Source organism: Embiotoca jacksoni, unplaced genomic scaffold (genome assembly GCF_022577435.1).
Source record: "Embiotoca jacksoni isolate LCO1_2020_lvr unplaced genomic scaffold, fEmbJac1.0.p SCAF_30, whole genome shotgun sequence".
In the NCBI taxonomy this organism is placed as follows: domain Eukaryota; kingdom Metazoa; phylum Chordata; class Actinopteri; family Embiotocidae; genus Embiotoca; species Embiotoca jacksoni.
Window position 1 is genome coordinate 2,383,260 of NW_027185382.1, and position 19,742 is coordinate 2,403,001.

General features: G+C 42.2%; 1 protein-coding gene across 5 annotated transcripts in view; it reads left to right on the top strand.

The window, feature by feature from the left end:
- LOC138206978 (nck-associated protein 5-like) overlaps positions 1 to 19,742 on the top strand; it is a 102,776-nt gene that overhangs the window by 55,759 nt on the left and 27,275 nt on the right. For 4 of the 5 annotated variants that reach the window (XM_069163925.1, XM_069163926.1, XM_069163927.1 and 1 more), the window contains 5 exons: positions 9,611 to 9,701; positions 13,277 to 13,456; positions 16,325 to 16,393; positions 18,299 to 18,337; positions 18,547 to 18,666. In XM_069163925.1, the coding sequence (XP_069020026.1) occupies positions 9,611 to 9,701; positions 13,277 to 13,456; positions 16,325 to 16,393; positions 18,299 to 18,337; positions 18,547 to 18,666 (499 nt within the window). Of the gene's footprint in view, positions 1 to 4,352; positions 4,660 to 9,610; positions 9,702 to 13,276; positions 13,457 to 16,324; positions 16,394 to 18,298; positions 18,338 to 18,546; positions 18,667 to 19,742 lie in introns of those variants that run through there. The other variant, XM_069163929.1, reaches the window with a different exon arrangement.

The following is a 19,742-nucleotide window of genomic DNA, read 5'->3' on the forward strand; positions in this document are numbered from 1 at the left end:
TACAGCCGACCCGGTCCTCTTGACTTTGAGTCATTACCATCTTGAAGGGCCCTCTTCTTGGCAGGATATGGGAGACTTGTGGCAAGACTAACAACAACAGCAGACGATGACGGGTGCCTGCAGATTTATAGCTCGGCGGCGTATTGTTTCTGCACATTAGTCAGTGTGTGAGAACATGCGTGCACACATGCATATTCAGTGTGTGTATATGTATGTCGGTGGAGCGATGATGTAAACAGGCAGGAATGGCAGCGCTTTTCAAGTCTGGACATGTTGTTTGGACAGTCACGCTCAAGTTGAGACGCCTCCACGGTCCGTAGAGTAAAGTTTCAGAGCTGTGTGTGTACTGTATGCATTCATGTGCTCCTCTCATTACCACGGCACTGGACTGCACAGCTGGACCGGCAAAGGCTAATACACTCAGAGAGGGAGCTGAGTGATTGCACTCTGTTTCCAGATCAATGCCCTCTCTTCTAATCATCCAAGCATCCCGCCATGCCTGGCCCAAGTGTTTTAATTTGGCACATTTGGAATGGGCCCCCTGCATGCCTTGGTGGCTGCAGGGTTTAGCCGGTTGAATCAGGCCCCTGTTCAAGACGACACATCTGTGGTCATTAACAGGATGGAAGGGGGGTCAGTCTTTTGAAGTTACTTCCTTACTCCTGCCCAATGGGGAGGAGGGCTGTTAAATAGATAATAGGTGTCTGGACTATTTTGGGCGCACCTCATATTTAAAGGATTTATTGGTCCATTTCAGCCGCTCTCTTTAACTTCCAAATTTGAACGGGGAATTATGTCTGATTGAGCTTAATTTGGGTTATTCTAGTCTATCACTTGCGCTAAATTACCGGCCTATAAGAAGGCTTTGGTATCAATCTCTCCGATTTTGTTTGAAGAGAACAGCGTCTGCTCATTTACCGAGCAAGACGCCGAGTATGTGTGTCAAAGTGCGACCCGCTACTTGCTTGTAATTGTGTCAAACAATCAGAACCACTTGTAAACAGCCACTCCACCCCACTAACTTCCGCCTCGGATTAAACATGCTGGTTATGATGTTTATAGGCTGTTGAAAGAGGCCAGATTACAAGCTTCTGCGGAAGTAGGGCATTCATCCTCACATCCCGGTAGCTCGCCTGTTTTCTGTGGCTTGTGAAGCTGGTGCTCACAGATTGTAGCCTAAAGCCAAACAGCATGTAATTCAAACTGACCTCGTGGTTGCAGTATAGATTTGGTTGTTTGGCAGCTGCTCTGGTTGACACATATGCATAGTGGCTGCTGACAAGCTCTGTATATATGTTTTTTTATGAGTAAGATTTGTATATGGACAATATATGAGCGACAAGAAGACATTACAACAGGAAATCCCAGTTACCTGCTTCTTTAAAGGCTCAGTTCACCCAATTCAGCCCCCATAGTACAATGGAGGTGAATTGAATTTGTGGAGCTCATTGACTCTGGATAATCATCAAACCTGAGTCAAGCCCACTTTCCGGCAAATAAATTGTCCCAAATTAAAAGTAACATTTGCAGATATTGCTGTTGCATTTCAATTGGAAAGGTTAAGTTAATGGAGAAAATGTTAAAATTGATCAAGGTGACCTTGGTGGATTTATTTGGCTGCAGGAAGGCATTACAGGAAATGTTGTGAAATACTAAGTTGGACAGCTTTATGGAAATATTTTATTTAAAAAATACATAGAATTCATGATCTTTTAAAAGAAATTCAAACCAGATGTTTGATCTATAAATCCTCTCTTAGTTTAATTACAAGATAGAAACATGGGTGAATATCTGTATGTTTCTGTTTGGCTGTGAAAACAAATCTCCCTCAGGTCAAGAAAGGCTTATCTATCTACATACACTCATGCCTGCAGCTTTCAGTTTTTTCATTTGGTCAAAAGAATTACAGAAAATAGAGTTAGAATTTCCTAGTGCCCAAGCTGTCATTGTTTTGTCTGACAAGGTGTTGAAAACCCAGAAAAGAATAAATTTACCGTCATCACAGACTACAAAAAAAGCAGTAAATATGCACATTTGAGAAGTTTGTTCTCTTTTACTTTAAAAAAAATTCTAAAAGACTAATGGAGTATGAAAGTAGCTGCAAATGTATTGTCTGTGGACCTACTAATCACTTAATCGACAGGTTGTTTCAGCTTCTACCTCCAGCTTGATTAGATTAGGATTTATCCACCATCATCACACCCAAGTTCCTAAATGGCCCTGTCTGGGAGAGGTTAAGGCTCCTGGTGTAAGTAATGGACTCTGCTGCTATCCTGACTCAGGTTTCCCACTGGGATGTCTTCCTCAGTCTGTGTCTCTGTCTCCCATGTGGAACACACATGCCTGCAACTCACTGGGGAGTTTCAGGCAACCAGTGAGATACTCTCTGCTCTCGAGAACCGATGGCTTCCTCATTGCTAACTGCTTCCTTTGACCAGAGGTGAACATGTGGGGCAGCCGTCTTGAATTTGCACTCTAAATCCTTCCAAATGTAGTGGAACTGCTGGAGGGATGAAGGAAGAACCTAAATCTGGTTCCCTCCATATGTCCCTTTTAATTCACAGTCTTTACAGACTCATCCTCAATTGCAGCCAGTCCGCACGGCACTTTGTGGTGATTCTAGAAAGAGGGGTTACATGTTCTGTGCATTTCTAATATTTGCAAGGAGATTTTAAATTCTATTTATGTTAAAAATAGGTCACAAAAACAATATTTATGTGATTCCCTGAACCATAACTTTAGTCTAATCAAGACATCTGACATTAAAAGAGCATCCCGTGTAAAACAAAATAAACTTTGTCACAGCAGTTGGTCAATAAAATGGTTAAAATGAAATATGACCGTCTGTGCTCACTAAATACTTTGCCCTCTTGATCTCTTTTTTTCTTACATGTGTGTCTTGTTGGTAAGGTTAAAGGTCGCTGGCGGGAGTCAGCGGTCATGAGAGCGAGGACCTTTGTAATGCTACTCCACTGTAACATGCATGACAGATCTGCATGACTTTTACAGCTCCAAAACTGTCCTCGGAGCTCTAAACTGGACCAAAGGTTTCACCAAAAGTGTCTAATTTAGCTCCAGCACGGTTGTTTCTCCTTCATTTAGGTCACGTCTAAGAAAGGGTCTCCTTGCATGTTTTCTGCAAAACAGCTCTAAGAGGATAAAAGTGGCTTAGCGTCGGGTTAAGCCAGGCAATCAGCCGGTGGGTGTATATAAGTGATTTGCTGGAAAAGAGTCTGGGAAGAAGAATGGAATATTTCTATTCAGAAACAGACAGTTTTGCAGGGGCTTGTTGAGGTCAGCTAAGGCGATTGTATGTCGATGAAGCAGTCACGCAAGGGCCCCTGATGCCTTCGATTCAGCTGCACAACCAGGTGATTGTTCTCCCTATCATTTCACCAGCTTTAGGATATTCCAATTGTTCTCGGGTCAAATCAGATTAGTGGGTTTTGGTCAGCCTGAGCCTCTGACAGCACTGATAAAGTGAGAGTCTCAACAGAGTCTGACGGAGAAGAGCCGACCGCTGAAGCTCGTTTCTTGTTCTGGTGAAATGGTTGAGGTGTGTGACAGAGCATTTAGATATTTCACTGGTCACTGATCTGAGATCTAAAACACATTAATGTCGGCGTTCTCTGTGTCTGACACTTAACAAAGTGGCCATGGGTTTCTGTGAAAAAGAAAAAAACAACATAGAGTGGGTGCAAGATGCCATGCTTTTATTTTTAATTCAGAATATAGGCACAGTGTAGCTAATGTACTGCTGCCAAGGAATGCTGGCAGCACGAATATCCAACCACTGCAGGGGGGACCAGCAACTCCTGCTCGGTCTGAGCTGTGAAACATGCAAACATGCAGGTGGTCGTTGGCAGAAAGGCGCTCACTATAATTAACAAACGTGTTTCTAAAAACTATGTTATTGAAAAGTGGCACATTTGGACAGAGGATCGTTGAGAAAGGCGAGCTGGAAGTCTGAGATGGCATGCAGAGATCTCTGATCATGCAGTGTCCTGGCATGCAGCCTCTGTGTTAGCTTTTCTTGCACAGAAAGTGTTGATTTTAGCTAAGCCAAAGCCTCTTAATCACCAATGAAGACCCACACAACCAAGTGCACACACAAATTCATGCACATCCTGGCTGACACAACAGGGGGATCCCTGTCTTTACTTGTGCTTCATCCTTGCAAGTCCATCCCCAATTCCTGTCTGATCCAAGACTACCGGCCTGCTTGCCTCCCAGCAGGGGCCCTTCTCCTTTGGAAAGGGCTTAACATGGGACATATGGGAAAGTCTTTGCCTGCCAGATCTCTGTCTTTGCACAGGGCCAGTGTCGGATAATGACACGCCGGAGACACAGCAAGTAGAAAATGAGAACAGGAGATCTGCTGTCAGGCTGACTCGGTAACCCAGCCACAGGACTAACCACGCTGTCTGTCGATTGAGCGAAAAGCACTCAGGCTTATATAATGACTGCATGGCCTATTTTAGGCTAGAGACCCACATTTCAGCAATATGTGTCTGGGTCACTTTTTAGCACTGTGAGAGGAGAGCGCTGGGTGTGGAGTTGGATTTCTCTGCATATGGAGCTCAGGGATGTCTACACTGTGATTCTGACTTTTTTCAGGAGAAATGGTGGCGTTAGAAGTGGAGAAAATCTGAAGATGGGGTAAGTTTGGAGCTAACATTGTCAGCTTTTGAGAGAGGTTTGGAGTCCTTTTGATAATTTTCACATCTGTGAACGAATTTGTCATTGAAGGCTGGAGCTGAGAAAAGCTGCTGCTTTTTCAATGAATAGAAATAGTTTGGAATAAAACAGTCTTTCTTTGGAAGTCCTGATGTCATTGTGACTCTTACAGTTAAATAGTAAAGAGGACAAAGACGTTAAGTTTTGAATATGTTAACTGCGGGTTTGTAAACTAGTAAGCGTGAGACGTCACGAAATGTTTCACCTCTAATTGCCCCAGTGTGTTCTGATGATGCATCGCTTTGTTCATCTCCGAGGATCACCGTCACATGAAAGCTCTAGACAGCCAGCTTGCAATCATATGTGTTGTCTGTGTGAGTGCGTGTGTGCGTGTGCGTGTGCGTGTGCGTGTGTGTGTGCGTGTGTGTGTGTGTGTGTGTGTGTGTGTGTGTGTGTGTGTGTGTTTGCAAGAGGGACAGCAGTGTCTTAGCCTGCAGATCGTCACACCTCAGGCTGAAAATTGATTGGACTTTTAATTGTATTTCCTGGATTGCTGACGAACGGGGCGTTTGAAATTCCGCTCAAGCGGCACAAGGGTCAGAAGAGTCAGAATTGGCGTTCGCCTTTCGCCCCACACACACACACACACACACACACACACACACACACACACACACACGTTTGTCCTTCCTTTCTTCTCTCCTTCCCTGCTTTCAATAGCTCATTGGCAAGCACTTTTTGAGATTAATCACACCGTGCAAAACCTTGTTTTTTTATGTAAAGTAATGCTCTGTCATCTGAGAATTATATTCCATCCATCATAAGCATTTAGCGCCTTCTCCCTCACATGTAAATAGGTTTTAGGTAGCTGAATTTATAGTAATGACAAATTATACTGTTTATTTTATGTGATGGTTTGCTGGGCGCATGTCCTCTTCTGTACTTCATAGTTAGAACTCTCACAAATACTTTTTAATGAATTATCAGCGATTTGTTCTTGGCATTCTTATTTGTATTCGTGCACTGCATGAGTTCCTGAGAGACTACCACTAATAGGTCAGTAAGAATCCTGTATTCAAGACATGAGATTACACTTCACCGCAGAGCTACAAACATAATATCTGGAGTGGATGATGTGTTTACTGTTGATGTTGCATCCTTCAACCTGCACTGTAGGTTTTTTTTAAAGAATAGGTGGAAGATTTCATTTAGGTATCAAAGAGAATACAGAGTGGAGAATACAATGAGTTTACTTTTTTCAGGTTTTGGATTGACAGGAAAAATCTCTCATCCGAATGGAGCAGATTTTCTGTCCGCATTAAGTGTCGTCAGTCCCTCAACACCACCACTAAAACTCCAAAGTCTCTCAGTCCTCTTTCCCTGCTATTAAAAGGACCCAAGTATGTCCAGTGAGATGCTACACATCTGTGTCTTCCCTGACATCAAACTTTGAAAGGAGGCAGTATGGAAAACGAGGCAGCTCCAGAGGTCTGTTTAGAAACACAAAGGGTCTCTTTCAGGTGTGCAGGAATGCCACAAAACAGGAGCACCCCATCCAGACCCACCCTCCCTCCTCCTCCAGCCACAACACAAGGAAGCAGGCAGGCTGCAGCATCAAAGTGTTTCATCCTGCCACTTAGTCATGTGAAGGTCATTGAGGCCTTTCCAGACGCAACGAGCATGTAAGTTTGTCTGGAAGTTGTGCAGGTATGGCTTTGTATGTAGGGCCACACCTGCAACAAAAACAAACGCTCATACCATTCGTTTAATTTTACATTCATTGCCTCCCTGGCTTATTTGGTGCAGGATTTCATGCATATCACATTAGAATAATTTTGACTCCATCTGGTGGCTTGCTTAATGATATTTCCACCATCTCCCATATCAGTCCCCCTCTACATATTCATCATTCACCTACCTCACATTACTCTTGTCGGTGATTTGTGCCGGATTTTTACTGGATCAAATCACCAAAATATTGAAGTGTTGTACGAAATTAGCTATAACTTTTGGTTACCATACTTTTTGTAATAAGAAAGAGATTTAAAGTCTGTTGTTTTGTGCCGTGGACAGAATAGTTTAGGTCCAGTTTGACGGAAGGTTTGAGGTTTGTGGAAATTTCCTCAAAGTGAAGTGTCAGGCAACGACCTTGATTTCTTTGAAAAATTGCCTGGGATTTATCTTTTACAAAGATAGAGACTTAGCTCTGTGATGTGATAATAAAGAAGAGGCACAGACTGCGGCTATATCTGTAGGTGGTCACCTGCCTGAGTCCCCTCAGTCCAAGGCCTACCCCTACTTATAATATTGATCATGCCTGTCCGCTAGTCCTTGACCCGGTGTCAGCTTCTCCGGACACCAAAGCTGTCTCTGTCTGTTTGCTCCATAGGTTGTGCTGATTAAGGCCAGCATTTAAAGCAGGAACTGGAGCAATCTGCCACCAGCATTGCCTGCCTGCCTCTTTGACTGTTCAGTCAGCAGCTAGCGGCCTGATTACAGGCAGCTTTATGGCTCAAGCCTGGACAGATGGTGTGCCGAGCATCGTCCTCCCCTGCCCTGCCTGCCTGTGCTCATTTTCACCCACTTCTACACAGCTAACAGCCAGGGCAGATCATTGGAAAACTACCAGGAAATAATTATATTGCAAAGCATATATAAAACGCAGTTCAGCATGAATATTCTACCTTTAAAGTCTTCAGTCGAGACACGAAAAATCTATTTCTAATGACATTTTCAATCTTCTCCACACTTCATTCACCATGAAAATTCCTAAAATAATTACAAAACTTGTTTTAGCTTTTTGCTTTTGGTAGAAAGAGTCTGTTTGGATTGAACCAACCACAGATAATGTGTTCATTAGTCAGCGTGAGAGGTGCGGGCAGGTAGATTTTGTGACCTTTGGGCAGATCCAGGTTGGTTGTTATGCTATAACAATAATAAGCATATTACCAAAAAACAGTTCTTTAAATTTGGACATGGAAAAACTCTCCTGGTAATCCACACATACAGTCAATTGATATGTTTTTTTTTCTGCACAAATACATCCACATTCACCTTGATAACTTTGGCTGTAAATGTGGAAAGGACTTGCTGACGTTCTCTGGTTGCTTAAACGTTTTGTGTGACTCGTGCACTTTTACATTGGCTTGACAAATGGTACACGACCTTCTGTCACAGTGACAAAGACATGAGTCATGGGTTAGAGATTTGAGAGACAAGGAGGTGATAGTCCTCGCTAATGCAAATGGTGTCCAACAGACGAATCTCAGAAAATTAGCATTTACTTCTTTTTTTTCCAGTTTCAACTTTGTCATGTTTTGACTGGTTTCTGATTTAACTTTGGTGTGAATCAGACCACAAAGAGACCAAGAAGAAGAAGACGGTTTCATGAAATTCAGATGATTCCCACTTGACAATGTTGAAGCCCTTCTTTGTCAAGATGGTTCTTCTTTTCTTTTTTTTACAATAGCTGCCTTTCACAACTGAACCACCGGTGCGCCTAAATGTCTTTTTTATCTTATCTTTTCCATTTACATGATCCCAGCCGGGTCTGAGATTATCTCACAAAGCTTATCTGGTGCTGTGGAAGTCTTCTTTTTTTTTCCTTTTCCAGAATCACAAGGTGATTTCATGTATAGTCAAAGTTCACCATACAGCTCGAGGGATAAAGGTGGCTTGTGGCTCTCATTCAAACGGAAATAGGCAGAGACATTTTCACATGCACTCTTTGGCACCTGTTTTGCATGCAGCTTGCAGTGTTCGCAGCACAAAACAGAAGCGTGGATTGATTCAAGCAGACCGGGCCTTTGAAGGTCAAGGTTACTCGCTTGGTGTTTGCTGCAGTGATTGCACTTAATTCAAGCCATCAGCCGACACATATGTGGTCGTGCACTGACACACGCCCACTAAAATCTCGCACAATAAGTCAGTAAGTATTATGTGTGCGTGTTTTGTACTCAGTTGAGTCATCTGAACAAAGTGTTCCCCCGCATAAGCAGAAGTTGGGATTCAGTCCAAAAACATTTCCACTTATCCATCGTTGTGTCTCTGGGTCTGATCCAGTCTCATTCCCTTTTCATGTTCACCGGAGGCCCATTTGGGTGTTTGTTTGTTTGTGTGGGCATTCTTATGGAAAATATAAAAAAGAAAAAAATCACAATTGAAAGAGGCAATGATCCATTTCAAACAACAAACATTTCATATTGCTTGAAAATAGATCCCATTTCAGATGTTTTTGGCCGTACCTTTGAGTCCGCTGCTCACTTTGAAGCCACTGATGGCTCTGGCACAACATCATTTCAGACATTTTAACTGAATGTAATCCTGAGGTTCTCTGGCAGGCTCATGCTGGCTGCCCAAAACAGTCAAGATTACAAACAAGACGCATTTGGCATCAAGGTTATTACACCTTGGAGCAATGTGACCCAAAAGAGCTTTCTCTGCCTCAAAGACAGTTACCCAGGATAATCCACAGCTTTTACTTTATTATCTGAGGACTTGTGTGAGCCCAGGAAGTTCTGTAAAATGATACATAGATGATTTTTTTTTTATCTGTCTGCGGGATGACAGGATTTGTCTCTGCCTTCCAAAAGAAGGTGACAATACTGTGGTTGAGGTTTTGCTACATTTACATACAAAAAGTTGTCTGTAAAGTTTAGAGAAATATGGTACAGTTAAGTGTATGATATGAACAGAGGTGGCTGCCTATGATTATTTCTGCCTTCCATCTCAAACTTTGTAAATAAGAAATGATGCCGCCCAAATTATCTTAAGTACATGTCATGCATAAGTGCCAAAGCAATAAATACTCACAACTAAAATGTCTGCCAAGTCTAACAAGTATCTGCCACATTATGTTCTCCTTCATTTCCTAATTCATGTTTATTTCAGTGCGACAGGTGACTTAACATGATAATGTGTGTTGTGTTTGCAGGATGGAAGAGACGGTGCGGTCGCTGCTGCAGAATCAGGGCGTCCTGGAGCAGACTGCTGTGGACACAGTGGACATCATGAAGGCCTACAAGGTAAACCAGCATCCCATGTGTGTCTGCCACTCTTCCTGTGCCCACTGCAGTGAGACTATGATTACAGTGGACAGAGTTCATGTTAGGTAAAGGTTGACGATTAAGTCAATTAATTGGCCAAAATTTTCAATTTGCCAAAAGGAAATAAAGTTATTTTCTGTATTTATTGACTCAAATCGTCTTGGAGGAAAGGGTATCTTTGTTTATTTTTCTGTTCAAACATCCACAGTGTTGAATAAAGCCGGACTGAGCTAAGGTGAAAGCGTTCATTGCTGACCCTGTTACATAAGAGAAATAGCCGCTGGGATTGAGCAGAAAAGCAGACAGAATAAGTAACACCGTATATTCTTATAGCACCGAGTCACCTTTGGGGTCGCACATCAGAATTTGGAGCTGAACATGTTTACACTGTGTTCCAGCACTGAAATGCTGTTGCTTCGGTCTGTCTATCATCAGTGCCACATCATCTCAAAGCCATGACTTTGGAAAAAAAAATAAGTATTTTGCTTACAGCTGTGTGTGATGCATTTGTTTGTGCACTTGAACACATTTTCCAAGTATTTATCAAGCCTTTTGTAATGCTTTATTTATTGTAGTGTATTTTACACTGGATGCACACAGTAACTACAATTCCCATTAATCAGTGAACAAATTAATGTCTGTAACATCAAGCTGGTAAAATGAGAATGAAATGCCTTGAAAGAATAGAAGAAAAGGGCATTAGTAGTTCATGAAGCAAGCAATAAAAAGAGTGTCTTCATGAATGACTACATGAGAAAATCACTGTAAATAAAAGCAGAATAAAATCTTCCAATTATGAGTGCAAATAAAAGTAACTACAATTAAAAACAGAACAAAAAAAACGAGCAGCATAACATCAATGTCAGTTGTTCTACCTCTCACGTATTCCAGTAAGCATGAGTGGAAGTGATACATGGGATTAGCAGGATTGTCCTGAGATGCAGAAGCTTTATCATAAAAATACGACCTGACAGCCCAGTCTTATGAATGAATGAATCTGTTAATATGCAAAAAATGTTCTCTGTGCACACAAAATAATCCCTTCCTGGCCTCCATGAGGAGAAACAACATGACAACAGCGATAGGAAATGGAATTTCAAGTGGTGGCTGAATGTATTTGGTAAATATTTTGGGCTGCGGTGAGCTGAGTTCAATCCTAATTTAAGTCATTTATAGACGATATAGAAGATGTTACTTTCACTGTGACATGCAGGATGTGCTGCGTGCAGACGTACTTTACTCCTGTGATCAGCAGTAGATGGACATTGTCAAAGAGAATAAACGTGGAGGGTTATTATGCTATTCCCAGATGCTGTATAACTGAGCACCATCCGTTCCTACGCAATGATGTGCTCCTGCTGCAGCAGTATTCTGTGTATTCAGCAGACAAACTCAATAACTTGAAAGGGCAGCATGAGGGACAAGGTTCCCTCCCCTCTCCCACTCCAGACTCTCTCTGTGGAGATTATTACCGAGCCCTTTAACGCTGTCTGATGAGCAGTCTCTGGAAGCACACTCCACCAGCAAACCAAAGCAAACTTAAAACCGTGACTATAAAGTATTGCCTCGAACACAATTGTCTGATGGAATCAAACAAGATTGAATCAAGCTGAAAACAAAGTGTTCTGAAGGACATTATTTCCAGATCCTATTAGGAGAGAGTAGCAGCTTCTTCTTTGCTGCATTTGGATGTAAAAAAAAATCTGAGTTGCAGCCATCCATCAGTGCTTCTAGCATCAATTTTGTGCAGCACATTAACCAGAGGTATCTTCAGGTTTGACAGTTATCTGTCAAAGCCCAGCTCGGGATGAAAAATATAATGCATGTGCACAGTGATATATCGTACTCTCTGTACCATTTGAAGAAAAGCTACCATTGCTTCACTCAGATCAACTGTCAAAGTCAAGCTAACCCCCACTTTGCAGATTGAGTACAATAACAACCTACTTTATTGGAGAGGAATTGTAAGTGAATAACACAATGCAGCTCGTATTTATGTAATTGACATTTAATGGACATATTGGAGGATTTTTATAGCATAAAACGTATCTTTTAGATGTAAGTAAAGTTTGCTATTAATTTATTTAGGGCTGCAACAAATCACTTTCTTAATTACTGATTTATCTTTCAAGTTTGATTTGATTTGATTCTTTTGATTTATGGTTTAGTCTTGTAATATTTTTAATTTGAGGGGTTGCAAGATGATTAATGGGACAGAAAATAATACAATTATAAGTCAAATATAAATCTATATATATGAAGGTTGTTCATCGAATATTTACTTTTGCTTGTTAAATATTAGATGGTTTCCCCTCTTTTGGCTTTTCACAGCTTTTCAAATGAAACAATCACACAGTGTTAGTGGAGAAAATCACTCTGTGGTTGAACTGCATACAACTGATAGTCATAGGCTGCCTTTTTCTGAAAAAGTAATCTGCCAAACTGCAATATACCTCTTTAGGCCTCCCGTATTTACTCAAGAGAAACAGTCCAAACGGTTTGGTGGAGAAAATAACTTTTTCACTCACCTTCTCAAAACTCAATAACATATTCAACCTCTAAAGGTTTATTACTGGACTATAAAAGGCCATAAAATATCCCCAAACCCAAGGTTATATCTGATGGGTTTTTCATTGAAAGCCCAATAGCCAAATTTAAACATTTATAATCCTTAACGTAAATTGTTGTTTGGTAGATTTTTAGGACGTTTCTTTTATGTTTTCTTGATATAAAACAAAGATAAATAGAAAATCATGACATTTGAGACACCAAAGAAGAAACTTGCCTTTACAATTGACTTAAAGAACTTTTAATTATGACTTGTTTCAGTTGTCTTCTTATATATTCCTTTATTTGAAAAGGCTTTAAAGTTGCTACTTTAGCGACCAAATTATCTCTTTTTCCCTCCATATTTTATGGTGAATAGAAAATCAGTTAGTAAGTACATAACTTGAGGCTACAGAGATTCTCTGAGAAACATGAATAATGTATTGACGCTGACTGAAAGCTCAGTGTTTTCTTTTTGCAGTTTGATGCAAGCCAGACAGATCCTAATTAGTAGCTAATTATTACGAGCAGTTAATTATCGTAGATGCCACGGAGCCAAAATACAGAAGAGAGAAGACACAGACAATAAGATAGCTGGCAAAGAGACTGAGAGAGACATTCAAAGGCACAGAGAGATGGGGAAACAGCGAGGGCAAAGAGGGGGAGTGCAGGATCCCCATTATACAGCCGAGAGAGCCCTGAAGGTCACTGCCACTCTTTAGAAAACAAGTGAAACATGATTAGGGATTAGGGGATGTTTTGGAACTCTGTTGTCGCCGCTGTCTCTGTGTTGTCCCATCTGCCCATCTGATCCTCTCCCCTTTCTCTGTCTCCGTCTTTCACTCTCTCCTTCGCTCTGATTTCACGGCTGCTCACCCGTGTTTCATCTCGCCCTGAAACATTTGTCATACCTCTATTTAGAAGGCTTTCTTCCCATCTGCTCTGATTTTCACTTGCCAAATTTTCCTCTCTCCCTCTAACCTCGTCTTGTTGCCTGCGTGCGTCAGGAAAAACTCTCAGAGGAAGTGCAGAAACAGAACGATGGCCCAGGAGAGAACGGCTCCCTGCCGGCGACTCGAGCAGAGCCGGACCCCGGGCTGCCGCCGAATCCTGAACATGATGCCAGCCAAGCAGAAGAGGACAAAGACAAAACCAAGCCCCTTCTGGAGCGCCTCAAGGCCCTGGAGGTAACTACTTCGCTTTTCTTTTCTCTCTCTATCTCGACTGCTTTGAATTTCTCTTTGTTTCCTGTCTACCTTCTCTCTGCTTTGTTCTCCTTCACTCACGCCTCTTTCTACTTGTTTGCACCCACACTTCTTGCCACCCCTGGCTATCCTTTGTGGCCAGCCCGTCTGCCAGTTGTCAGAGTCCTTGCTCACTTGTGTCTGAAAGCATGACAGCTCATCAAATTCTCCAGTCTTCTTCGTTTGGAGAGCAAAGTCATCCTGTGAGAGTCGCTGCTGGGGCCTCCGGCTGTACTCCAGCCTCGGTTTGTTTTCCTCTGCGCTCTGGGATTTGAGCTACACTCCGCCATGAGCCCCAAGCAACATCCAAAGTGGGAGCATCGCCACCGTGATCCATGCTGATTGTTCTTTTTTCTTTTTTTTTTACTGAAGCTACTGGACACACATACTCTCAGATCTCTTTAGCAATTAAAGGACTCAGACTTAATTAAATTAGGCATACAGTCCTACAGATTAATTTCCTAAGTGGTTCCACGTTGCCTTTTTCTGTTGATGTGGTGAAAGGTGTGTGACAGAGTCTCACCTCAAGTCATATACAGTTTTTTGACAGACGTTACTAAGAGTCTTTACAAAGTCTATTATGCCACTGACACTCAAACATCCCGGATAGAAAATAGACCCTAATTACAGCAAAGTGGCAGATAATTGCCTGTTGCTCCTCAGTAGTGAGTTATCTTTCGAGAACTGGCAGGAAGTATAGTCAAGCTGTCCTACTGATCCATCTGATGAAGCACATTACTTAGACATTACATTTTAAATGGCTTTATCAAAACTTATCTGCCATTTCATTCCATTCCCCCGTAGCGGGTGATGGATGCACCACCGGCTGAAGCAGCAACAACAAAACAGAGGCAATACATCACCGCTCCGCATTGTGCATAAATTCTACTGACACTAAGTAAGAACTGCACGGCTCTTGTTTCTCCAGCTCAACTGATACTCTTCATGAACTTGGCAGGCACACGCTGCAGTCTGTAACTGCGGCTCAAATGAATACAGCCAGGTTTTGGGAGAAATGCCCATTGGTCATCTTACTTCAAGAGTGATGAGCACATAAATGCTAAATTTACCCACAAGTCCACAGGGGGTAATTTACAAACATGCTTCATGACTGTGAACAAATTGTGAGCAGGAAGTGAAATCAAAAGTACTTTCAAATGGGATGAGGTTTATTCTAAAGATTCCCAAACTTTACATATTGATAAATGTAAATGTAGATGAAGTGGATGAGTTGTATCACCACTGCGTTGTAACTGCTGCACTATTAGTTAAAAAAAAAAAAGAGTGCAACAATCTTTTTTTTTTGTTCACAATGCATCAAATTACCAAGTGCAATATAAAATGTGTTCATAGTGACAAACCCACAGAGAATTATTACTCATCACTGCACATGTCCATCATCTTCACTTTCTATTTTCAATGACGGTTACAGTTTTTACATTACATCTCGCAAAGTACCAAAACATGTTCGTTTGTAATACAATGTTTAGAAAGGTTGGTTTTCTGCCTGTTGCTAAGGATCTGCCTCTGCTTAACTACTTTCCCTAGTGTTAGACACTTGTTGTACACCGAAGCTTTCAGCACACTTATTCTGGTACACTGTACTACCGCCTTCCACAAGCTTGGAAAATGTCAGTGTGATGTAATCCATCACAATAAACCTGTCTAGGGTGGAGATATACTTGCATATTTGCTTTAAACTTGTTTTTTCTTTGCGTCTGAACTAAATGTTCACGTCTCAATATGTGAATTACATTTTTAGGGGAAGAAACAGAAATAATCCTTCTAAACAGTGTTACTGCACGAACCTAAATGTCACATGCATCTATGTGCTGTCTGGTAGCTCAGAGAGCGGCGCATTTCCAGGCTTTCTTTTGCAACAAGGGAACGTTTGAGGTAATGAACACTGAAAGAAGAGAAGGTTTTTAATGAGCAGTGAGATTCTCATTTGAACATTTAAAGGCTTGTGTGTCACTAAACAATAAAGCAGCAATAGAATTTGTGGGGGGTGAGGTAACAAAACACCTCTTTAGTTGCATCCTGGATTGAAGTGTTCATATTGATACTTGAGTTGTGTAGGCGGATTTGCTGCTGTGTAACAAATGAGGATTTCATTTTTTTTTTTTTTTTTTTTTTAATACAGCTCATAGAACTATGGTCCACAGGCAATTATACATTATATTGTATGGTTGTGATAAGTAAGATATCATGGGATTTCTGAAGCTAAAGGTGTCTCCTAAAAATAGACATTTACAAACCAACACACAACCTCTCTAATTACTCAGGTCATTCATTACATTAGGGCCCATAACCATGTTCCAGGCTTCGAGGCTTTAATTAGTCCGTGTCTCTTCCTCGATGGCATCTTTGGAATGTTTTGGGTTGTAATTATGTTTCCCATGTTTTCATCAAGGGATTGGTAGTTTCTACAAAAGGGCAGAGGGCGAGCAAAGCGAGGAGGCTGACAGCTCCTTATATGCTGCCTGCCTCTGACAAATTGGAAACTCCTTGAGATCAATAGGGCACCGCCTCATCGCTTGGCAAGTGGAGGAGATATTCTTATTAGGTCCGGACTCCAAATGGCTTGCTGCCGCCCCAAAGTTCACCATCATAACTTCCATCCCCTTGACCTTTTTCTCGGCTGTGCTTGGTAATTTTTTTATTGGCTGTTCTGGTTTAACGTTGACATATGACCTTTGAAGATGGAAGTCTCCTCTTCGCTGCAGCTCCACTTGATTGCTACTTCTGTCTCATTCGCTGTTGTTTTGTTTGCGTCAAGTGTAACCAAAGTGTGTGTGTTTTCCTTTGCAGGAGCAGAACTCCAGCTTGGCCTCAGAGAATGAGAACCAGAGGGAGCAGTATGAACGATGTCTCGATGAGGTGAGTGCAGACCGTGTTTGTCTTGTCTTATTTCAAGGCACATTCGAGGGCGCTGTGTCACTCGCCAGATGTTTTACTTAAGAGCGCTGACTGAATTCGTTTTAAGTGACCAGAATAAATTGTATTGTGGAGCTAAAGGTCTTGATGAGGTCCAGCACAGCACCATGACTGTCTCACACTTGGGCAAGTTACTTCAGCCACAGCTTGAGAAAAGTGTGGGGGTAATGCTTGATAACAGTGCCTCATATTTTTCAGGCAATAAAATCTCTCACCTTTCACCAGCACAAACTTGTCACAAACTTACATAGCAATTGGGATGCAAACTTTCTTTATGCAACTCTTATGCACCATTTAGTCAGCAGGCCTTCTGTTGATGCTTGTAATAACAGAAATGCAAAAGACAATTCAGAACCAAGTGTTTCTAACAGAGCTTTGCTGTGTGCAAATAATCAAAACAGTGTCTCGTTGTTATCACTGCTGCTCCTCCATATACATTTTATAATAAACAGTCTAAAATGCCAGCTGCTTAATGGCCTTAGCCCGATGTGAACTGCCGTTGCTGAAGCAGGAGTTTACATAACAATAGCTCTTGTGTGCCCTCTGGTTATTTGTGAGAGCTTGGGAAGTGTTGTTCAGGGAGCCACATGAGGAGAGTGAAGCAGCCCATCTCTCGGCTGTGCCTGCTCGCTACATCACTCCAGGATGGAGGCAGAGAGGAAGGGGAGCGCTGCCACAGGGACACGTGTCCAGCGGGGACAAGTTGCCCAATTCGAGCTGGAACCAAGCGGCTCAGCAGACTGAGCACATCTGCTGCGGGGTGGGAAAGACTGGTGGGAGATGAAGGGGGGAATAAAGGAGAGAGGATAAGGAGGAAGATCGAAAATGAGTGATAAAATAGTGTGTGGGGAGAGGAGAGTATGTTGTGAAACAGTGTTACATCCTCCATGGAGTGTATTTGGAGTAAACTCAGCCCTCGTCTCCTTTCTGCTTCCATGCCCTCACTAAGATGGCTCAACTTGGCTTTGTTGTGTTTACTTGTGAACTGTTTTCCTCTGTGGTTGATTTTTTTTTGTGGGTGGAAGGCTCGGTAATAATCCTGTTTTAATGATGGAAGCTGTGTGTGCCCGTTAACTGCTGCACAGTCCAACACCTAAAGCTTGCTCTGTAACAGAAGGGATGATTCTTTTTTTATGTTAGACCAGCTGCCTGTCTACATTTTAGTATGTGGGCAAGCTTATTTGTAGTTTAATTACTCATATCATAGTCCTACTGTGTCTGCAGTGAAGTTCACATTCTCTGTCCAAGACCATTAACTCGCGTTCGTTTGATGACCTGGCTGGCTTACAAGAAGCAGATCTGTATAATGCTTGCGGTTCCAGAAGCAGGGCTCATTTCACCGTATTTACCCCTGTCTCTCCTCATTCAATAAACGAGAGCGAGCGCACTCAAAAGAGCCGATGTGGCTTCACACAGTAATAATGAGCAATCAATGGACGGTAATCTGAGCCGCTTCTGCATCGGCGTTGTGGTTCTGAAGTGGGGGTGGGTGTGAGCCGCTCTGAGACCAAGGCTCAGGCACAACAGCACTCAAGCTGGGCGCACCTCTGCTCCAACGCCAACCCGCCGCTGTCAATACCACCAGAAGGAAGTTAGAATTAAACATAGTAAACGACATGAGTGTGCAAAACAGACACCGCCACTGTGTTCGTGTTAGCTCATAATTCATCTTCGGTGTAAATTGGCTGAGGTAGTGCAAACACTGAAAAGTGCAGCATTAGCAGTGCGCAGGCGGCCTGCAGAGGCCTACACGGGTCATATGAGGTCAAGGCTTCATCATTGTGACAAAGCAGCCATGCTTCATTTAGTGATGCTTTCTCCTTTTCTTTCTTTCTCTCTCATTTAAAGGTTGCCAATCAAGTTGTGCAGGCGCTTCTCACCCAGAAGGTTTGTTTCTTATTTCCATGGAAACCATTGTGCTGCTCGTCTCTGATCACAATCAACATCACTAACTAACTTGCATCTTTCATTGTTAGATCGCTGATAGATGATTATTAATGTTGACGGATATCTGAACATCTTTCTGCCTGAGTTTGAACTTACAGACACTAGACAGCATTTTTTTTGATACACTTTCTGTGCTGCTTCTCGATCAGGATCTTCGAGAGGAATGTCTGAAACTGCGAACGAGAGTTTTTGACTTGGAGCAGCAGAATCGGGCGCTGGGCATTTTGTTCCAGCAGAGGATCAAACCTGCCTCGGACCTTCTTCTCCAGGTATGCTTCTCTCTCAGGAACCCACCCTGATGCCTGTTATGATTTACGATATGATGCCTGTTTATGCAGCGAGGGTTTTAAGAAGAGTTATTAAAACCCTGATAACTTTTTTGGTATTGGCTACAGCACCTTTCTGCTGTCTCACAGTATTCATGCTAGCGTGATAATGTCTTCCACTGACTCTGACCTGCTACCAACTTTCTTCCAATTCTCCCAACCACATATTAAAAAGAACCATTTATTGACACAGAGTACCAGCCAACTGAATGGAAAACCTAGATGAACAAAGAACTTGTATGAACGCCACTGGAATGTGCTCTTAGCTAAATAGCACCACTAGACATACAAGATGATGACTGTGCGAGGCCCGACAGATGTTCTGTGATTGTCACAGTAACCCTGCTTGTCTCCCGTGCACTAAAGTCGTTTTCTAAAGGAAGAAACAGCTCCTCCGGTCAACGAGACTCAGCGCTCATTTTTATGCATTTGAAGTTGTGTTTTATTCTGGTTGATAGTGAACTGCTGCGGGGTCTGAAACGGAGACAGAAGCTGAAAAAAAGATTCTACGTAATCTTTCCTCTTTTACGTCAGTCTTTATCAATCCTTTTCCCTCATCAGAAGCCGTTTTCAGTCTGCTTTTCCCCTATGAAGCGAAGATGAAGCAAGAATAGGCCTTAAAGCACAGAACTCTTGTACTCATTTTGGTTTGTTTTTTTATTTATCACATGGCTCAAATTATGGTTTCACGTGCAGTTTTAATGTTCTTTTATTTAATGGTCTCAAGTTAAGGGTTCACACATGCACTGAGGACTCCCTGGTGCATCAGAATCGGCTTAAAACTAGGAAGAAAAGCTTAAAAGTGTCTGCCCTGGTGTCCCCCCAGACAACTAACACCATCCTCCACATTAAAATACAATATGCAGCAACTTTATGCCCCCAATACAGCTCTGAAATATTTGCAGCACTAAAACTATAATCTGCTCCATGAAGAGACAACTTCTGTACTTCACATCCCTGCAAACAACAAAGACGGACCTTCCACTGGATGCGTTACCCATCTATTGTCAGCAGTGATA